The sequence below is a fragment of the Gavialis gangeticus genome, unplaced genomic scaffold (genome assembly GCF_001723915.1).
Source record: "Gavialis gangeticus isolate Ggan-Ray unplaced genomic scaffold, GavGan_comp1, whole genome shotgun sequence".
Lineage (NCBI taxonomy): Eukaryota > Metazoa > Chordata > Crocodylia > Gavialidae > Gavialis > Gavialis gangeticus.
Genome location: NW_017728995.1, coordinates 27,015,009 through 27,022,902, shown reverse-complemented (window position 1 = coordinate 27,022,902; position 7,894 = coordinate 27,015,009). Strand labels below are relative to the sequence as shown.

The 7,894-nt window shown below is 40.8% G+C and overlaps 1 protein-coding gene across 3 annotated transcripts in view; it reads right to left on the bottom strand.

Annotated features, from left to right (window-relative positions):
• The window catches only part of ATP11B (ATPase phospholipid transporting 11B (putative)), a 116,565-nt gene that overhangs the window by 80,189 nt on the left and 28,482 nt on the right, over positions 1–7,894 (bottom strand). For all 3 annotated transcript variants that reach the window (XM_019503356.1, XM_019503355.1, XM_019503357.1), the window contains exons 2-4: positions 7,214–7,330; positions 5,776–5,865; positions 2,166–2,246 (exon numbers count right to left, since the gene is read on the bottom strand). In XM_019503356.1, coding sequence (XP_019358901.1) covers positions 2,166–2,246; positions 5,776–5,865; positions 7,214–7,330 — 288 coding nt within the window. The remainder of the gene's footprint in view (positions 1–2,165; positions 2,247–5,775; positions 5,866–7,213; positions 7,331–7,894) is intronic.

The window sequence follows — 7,894 nt, the reverse complement described above, 5'->3', positions numbered from 1 at the left end:
TACCTCAGCCCCACTCCCTCCCTTTATGTGGGGGCCTTAATCTGCCCCCCACCCCACCCCTTCCCTCCCACTGCAACAGACTTACCAGCTGCACTCAGCTCTTCAAGCTGCCAGGCTCTGCTCCTCACCGCCTATATGCTGCGCTGAAGCTCTGCACATGCACGGGCATTTATCGGCCAAGTTACTGGCCACATCAGGCTGATTTCCGATACAGTAAATGTTCTTTATATCAGTGCCGATCCAGTATCGGACCATGGTATGGGTGCACCTCTAGTTTCCTGTACCTAATACTAAAAAATTTAACAGCAGAAAAAGGCATGCTGTAACAACAGGTACATGGCAGGATACTGGAAGGACTACAACTATAAACTTCCTGAACAAACCAGCAATGAAAGTGTTTCCCAGACAGTAAGAAAAAGCAGTAAGATTCACCTTCTTGTTAAAGGTGACCCGCAGAAAAGGATTTAGTAAAATCTGGTAACTTTAAGGCATCAATCCTGTAATTCTAAACAGCAATGTAGTAAGGATATTTGGCAGGGAATTAAAGCTCACCTTTAGAAAGCACTGATGTCAGCTATTTTTCCATCTGATACTCTTTCCCTACATCATACTGGAGATACCTCATATACCACAGGATACTTGAAGCCAGACTATTGTGGTCAAATTTAATTCCCAACTTCTTGTACACAAACCCTGCTCAGTTGGGCCAATCTAACAGGGCTACCTTTGCAGCATTAACACAACGTTGTAGACTGTCACATGAACAGAAAATAGTCTAATAAAATTACATTCCAAATGTCCTTATCCTTGACATCTGGTGAATTTAACATGAAATTCTAACTTGCATTTTTGGTAAGTCTATTCTGCATGTAACCTTAAGCGTTGCCAAAAGCCCCACTAAAATAACAGCATTCATATATTTGCGATAGCAAAGGATAGTTCAAAATATGCCTGTTTAGTTTGCAAAACAAGATTTTGCGAAGTTGGGATACTGTATCTCTGCCTTTTATCAACATGCAATTGTAAAATGGTTGTCTCCAATCTTCCTGAAGGAGTGTGATGGCCCAAATTTCTACTCAGCTCATTTGCTAAGTAACATTGTTCCTACTGAAAGAAATTATTTAAGTTTCCTTTGAATTAGAAAAAGAAGGTGCATAGTTCTGCAACTAATTATATCCCCACTCCACCCATGAATGCAGAGAAAGAAGCAGAGGTTTGTCTGAGCCAGCAGGGGAGAAAAGCTTTGGGCCCCATGAATTATATGCCTTCCTTCTTACTGAGCATCCAGTCTTTCAGTGGTCATGAAGTGAGCGCTCTGTGCCTAAATAGTTGGATAAAAGGATGCAATATTAATTCATAGACACATCAGTGCCAAAGGGTAAGAGAGATCTCCCTCCCTCGGGATTAAAGTAGGGGGTAGGCTTTGCAGCTTGCTGTGGGAATAATGCTAGTTGCCTTTTTTGGAGCTAAGGAGGAAATTTTCTCCTTTGGCTTTAATAAAGTTTGACCTTTTGAAATTGAGAGCCTTCATTATGAAACTAAGTTCTATAAAAAAAAAACAAACAGTCTACTGCTTGAACAACATTAATTTTAAGATCATACTCCCAAAACTTTTTTTTTCCATTTTAACTACTATAACTTCCTTTGTCTGACAAGAATAGCAACGATTTGCCAGAGATGACCTTTCATCTGCCAGCGTACCACATTTGCTGTTAATGTATATCCTGCACCATTCACCTTAAGGCATAACTTGCCTTTTAACTGCTGCCAAACATTGTGCAAGTTGTTCTAATGCATCATCTCCCTCAAATATCTTTCCTGGCCTGTTTTATGTATGAAGATTTTTTTAATACATACTGAGGTGTGCCAGGGCAATGAGTGAGAAACCTTAAGAAAAGGTCTTACAAAAACTGACATGCAAAGCTTAAACAAAAATGCCCTCTGATAGTCATTCATTGTCCATTGAGTGATATTACAGTCATCATGCACACTGTAACTCACTAAGCAGAGTATCAGAGTCTCAACCTTCTTAGGTGCAAATGTTTAACACATGTCCCAGTTCGTTCTTCGCTGCTTAGTGTCTAACAAACAGTGACTATATCATTTACATTAAAAAAACCCAAAATGTTTTAAAAGAAACCATGGTATTTAAGCTAATTTTATACCTGCTTTATGGCTGTTACAGTTATGACAAAGAATAATGGCAATCCACTTGTAATAGGACTGGTAGGTGTATCTATCATAAGCTAGAGAAAAAGAAATGAGAATGTTAGTTTCAAGCTTGTTTTTAAAATACTTTCCAAGTAACTTAGAAAAAACAAAAGCAATAACAATTTTACCATACAAGCAAGACTATTCAAGTCAACAAGGCTCTTAATGCACTGAACATAGCTGCACACATCTAGCAGTGCCAACAGTGATATACACCTCAGATAAAAGAGCAATAGTGAAGATCATAAAAGGATATTTCCCTGGTGTATGTCGCATCATTTTGCTTTTAACACCATTTTCTATCCTACCAAGTTGAGTTGAATGTTAAGATATGCCATGGAACTGCTTCTATGCAGTGTGTAATGAATTATCCTACTTTTTATTTTTGTAAGCTAACAGTCATCTTTGATTCAAACTGAAAAAAATGAAACTTTTATAAAGTATCCCCTTGCGCAGATTGCGCCTGTCCACTTCCCGCAAGTAAACTGTGCAGATTCAATCATTTCATAGAAATCACAGAACATGAGGGTTGGAAAGGACCTCAGGTCACCTAATCCAACCCCCTGCTCAGAACAGGACCACCCCCAACTAGATCATCCCAGCCAAAGCTTTGTCTAGCCAGGTCTTGAAAACCCCCAGGGATGGAGATTCCACCACCTCTCTGGGTAACCTGTTCCAGTGCTTTACTACCCTCCTAGTGGGAAAATTCTTCCTAATATCTAACCTAAACTTCACTTGCTGAAAGATGAGCCCATTGCTCCTCGTTCTGTCATCTGTCACCACTGAGAACAGTCCAGCTCCATCCTCTTTCAAACTCCCCTTCAGGTAGTTGAAGGCTGCTATTAAATCCCCCCACAGTCTTCTCTCCTCTAGACTAAATAGGCTCAGTACAATTAGTGCTGTGCAATATGTGCAATTTCTGCCATGGTACCAACTGCAGTGCCAACACTAACAACATCTACAAGTGCGTTGGCAACTTCTTTTGACAGCAGTGGGTTCAAGGGCTGCAGAGAAAAGATACAAGGAGAAATTCAATATACTAATGTTCATTTATTCAAATGTATTAGGTTTATTTAGGGGTTGATGTAAAAGTAGGTTCAGGACAAAATTACTGATCTCTCCTCAAAAGGTCCTTACTGGAATGGGAGCTCATAATGAAGTTACACTGGTTCCTCATATGGCTTTGCCAATCACATTTTGTTTTAAAAGGTTTTTGTAGTAATAACTATTTTGAGCATTACCTATATTTATGTTTGTATAAGATATAGCCCCTCCCCACAACGATTCATGCTAAGCTCTATTAAAACAGCAGGTTACTCTCCCAAGAGAAGGGCTGAAAACAGCATTCATGACTACAGCCTACACCTCAGGTCAGCAACCTAAAGCTCACAGGTGGGATAATCTGTTAAGAGACTGAATCTAACCTGAAGAAGTCTGATCCATTCTGCATTTTATTAGTGGTACACTGATCTGTTGCTACCCAGCTGTCAGATCTGCCCACCTTCTACTCACAGCCAGCCGATCACCTGTCACCTCTCCAACACTGCTCTGTGCAGAGTAGTGCTCTATCACACACCAAAAGCAGTGGTGGCTGTGTGGTAGAGTTTCTGCCTACTATGTGGGAGATCTAAGTTCAGGTCCCAGCTAGGTCAAGTAGGTGTGAGTGAAGTGACAGGGGAGAAATTCTTTTTTTCAGGCCCTATGCGGAGAGGCTAAAGGGCCTGAACCCATCCAGTCTCCACAAGAGAAGGCTGAGAGGGGATCTGGTGGCCATTTACAAACTCACCAGCAGGAACCAGCAAGAACTGGGGGAAGCTCTGTTCCCCCGGGCACTACCCAGGGTTACTAGGAATAATGGCCACAAATTGTTAGAGAGAAGGTTCAGGCTGGACATCAGGAGACATTACTTTACAGTCAGAGCTGCCAGGCTTTGGAATGGACTCCCAAGGGAGGTGGTGCTCTCGCCTACCTTGGGAGTCTTCAAGAGGAGGCTGGACAGATATTTGGCTGGGGTGATATGATCCTGCCTGATGATCTGTTTAGGTCCCTTCCAACCCTAAGCACTATGAAACTATGAAATGCAGCCTCCCCTGAAAACTGTGCTGTTGCTTGCCACACATTTCATGGCACATTTTTGGCAGAAGCTCCAGTGGGGTTAGAAAGCAGCCCTCCATACATAGCAGGGATGGCGACAGGGTGCATAGTGGTGCCTCAGGTGGAAGCACTGGCTCACCATTAGAAAAGGCTGGTGACTCCTGGCCTACATAGATAAGACTTAGAAATGTTTAAAAAGATATTTCCAATCTTCAAATATGCTACTGAATGTTTACTGTTTCTGAATTCAAAAAAGAAGGTGCAAGGAACAAGACAAAGTGCTTGGGATGAACAAGGACAGCACTGGAAGTCAAAAGCTGCCCTATTCTAATTCTAGCTCTTTTATCAACTTACTGAAAGCCTTGGGCAACTCTTTCGAACTCTCAAGTATTCCCACCTCTAAAACAGCATAGATGACTTATCTGTCTGCTTCAGAAGGATGTTCAAGACTGTTCTGAAATGAAGTGCTTTGAACAGGTCTAGCTGTATAAAAATTGTAAGTACAATTGCTGAACTGGTGACAAAGATACCCTTACATGTGTCAGGTAGCGATACTACACACATTCAGAATCTAAAGAAATTACTATCAGGTAGTAAAACAGGCTAAACATGTCCTACACTGCTTTGGCATTAGCATCAACTCAGGTCTTCATGCATCTGGTTTTTTTTAAAGTGTATTTTGACCATCTGCCAGCCTCAATGATGAATTTTCAGAAATTTGTTTTACATATCTACATTGTTTAATTTGTAAATTTTAGGGCTGCATAACATCTGCTTAATGAAATACTCTTACCAAAAGAACCTTCAGGACAAAATGGGAATTTTATATTCCAATATTATAGGATAATGCAATCCCAACTCAAGGGGCAAGCATAACTATTCAATACAAGTGTGCTTGGAAGTTCAGACTTTTGCAAAGCCATGCCCAGAAAACAACTAGATAAAGAAACTGTGGCAGCAGAAGTCTCATTCTACTCTGCTTATATGTTATTAATTTATATAAAATTGAGGTGAACTGACTTTGGAATTTATTGAGACATGTTTGTGCTACAGTCCTTATGGATGTGATCAGCTGAATTCTTCCAGATGAAATCCCATCAGGAAAGGAAGGTAACTTCTTTTACTGCTTATTCTTTTTGTCCAGTTTCACTGTTTTTCAGACACTGGTGCAGTCCTGCAACTGTGTAATACTGCAAACACTGAAACTGTTTTAAAATTAAAGTTAAGGGTATTTGAAGTTCACATAAATAGAAAATATTCAAAGTAATGCTTCACAGTCCAAATTCAGGAGTTTCCTTTCAGTATTTAGGTCCCCAACATCCCTATAAACTACTCAAGCAATTTTACAGACTGGAAAACTGAGAAAGATTAAATGATTTGCCCAATGAAGAAAATGAGAGCAGTGACTACAACCCAATAAATCATAATTTGCAGCTCCATGGTAGCAGATTATAATTGTCATCCACTTACCTGAACCAAAAATATAATCAAAAAATAAAAATTGGCTACTCTTCTGAACTGCTCAAATAAATTTTTTGGAATGAAATTCCACACCGTGTACTGCAAAGAAAGAGAGAAATGTGGTTATATAACATAACACATTGCATAAATTGCCAATGAAGTTAGAGCACTCTTAAAGTTCCTTCAGTCTTTTCCACTCAGTCCCCCACCCCTCCCCCAAATTCTTTCACTTGTAGTTTTCTCTTTCCTTTCCTCATTCTCATGGTCTTCACCTAACAACCTTCTAAACGTTGTTCCTTTTTCTTTCCCCCACCCCACTTGTCTGTCTCTGCAGCATAACTAGTTCTTTCTTGTGGAGGACCTGGAAATCATGACTGGCCTAGACAGAGAAGCTGCCATGCTACAGCAGTGGCAAATAAAAACTTTCCTGCCTCACTGCACCTTCCTCCAGCCTCCTGAGCCAATCAGTTGCTTGTTAGGTAAGGATGCCAGTCGCTAAGGACATCCTCTCCCCATCAGTTACATTTACATACCTATGGCCAGCATGCACTAAGGAACGGATACATGCAGCTCGACATCCTACACACACTGATGTGCACTACACTTGTGGGGCATGGCTGGCTACTCTACAGATTCCATTCTCTCCAGTCCCATGTTTAAGTGTATGCAGGTGATGAACATAGTTGTGGAGAACCTGATTAAAGGCCTCCCCTAAATATTACAGGTATTGTGCAATTAAAGAGACCCTGCAACAAATGGGGCTCTTGGCTCCCACAGCTGGGACCGAGAGACCCCACAACTGATGGGACTCCTAGTCCTGGCTGCGCCCTGACAGTTGTGGGGCTCTCAGCCCCAGCTGCACATGATGGGCGGCTGGGAGCAAGACTCCCATCAGTGGCAGGGTATCTTGGCCCCGGCTGCGCGTAACCCCCATAGCTGGGAGCCACCTCAACAAAGGGGACTCCCAGCTATGACAGCCTGCTTCTTATCAATTATGTTCCCCTGCAGTGGCAACAAGGTGTGACTGGAACTAATAGGCAATCCCTAAATCATGCCTTCTGACACACACATGTAGCACAGCAGGAGGCATGATTAGATGGATCATTCATTCGATCCAATGCCTTTATGTGCACAAGTAGAGGGAGCCAAAGACTTGCCTCTTTTTCTGCTGGATTTTTCTTAAATGTTGGTCAGCCTGTAATTAGGTGGAGGTTTCTTGGATGGGGTAGGGAAACCAGAAACCTGAAGAACAGGTCTAGCATTTTTAATTTGGGTTCATTTGCAGCTTTAAATGTTGTACAGGTGCTATGAGACTAATGAGAAACATCATAAAAATAAAAAAAAAGAAATACAACTACATATTAGAAGTATAGATACTCCATGACATTTTAAGTGACATGCAATCTATATCAGGCAATTTGGACAAAGTATATTGATTTGTCTTTACCTTTGATGATATGATTCTATTATCTGCAAATTTCTGAGGAACGTAATGGCCATGCTGGGGAAAACGGTTGGCTATATAAATAGTTCGTGTATCACTTTGATGCGGTGGGTCAAAACCCTAAAAGACAGAAGAGTAAAAAGCAGATGATCAACAAGAGGTATTTTACAAAAAAGTTAGTTTGATCAGAAATGGCTTATAACATTCTGCTAATCCTTAAATTGAAACAGTATCCAAATTTTACCAAGAATCTTCCCTTTCATTAGCAGGTTGGCCTTTAATGGCACCTAATTACATTTTGAATAATGTATATGTTCTTTCAACCTTCACTTTGGCTAGAGAATTTTGAGAGATCCAACAAAAACAAATCTAACTGTGTATGTGTACTCACTCCTTCCGGATGTGTCAGAAAAAACCTCAAATATCAAGGAGGAAGGAGACCACTTGTAAGTTGTACAAACAGAGGGTGAAAGTTACTGCCTTATTAGTAAAACCAGAGGACAGCAAGTCTGAGCAGGAAATTTGGTTCAGTGTGGGTACAAATAAGGAAGAGATGAGCAAGAATGGAGATGAAAGCATAGCAGGATTTTACAGATATTTATAGCTTCACTTTGGAAAACTAGAAGAAATAACTGAATTTCGAGGGAAAGATTAAATAAACAAGGGGTACCATTATGCCATACT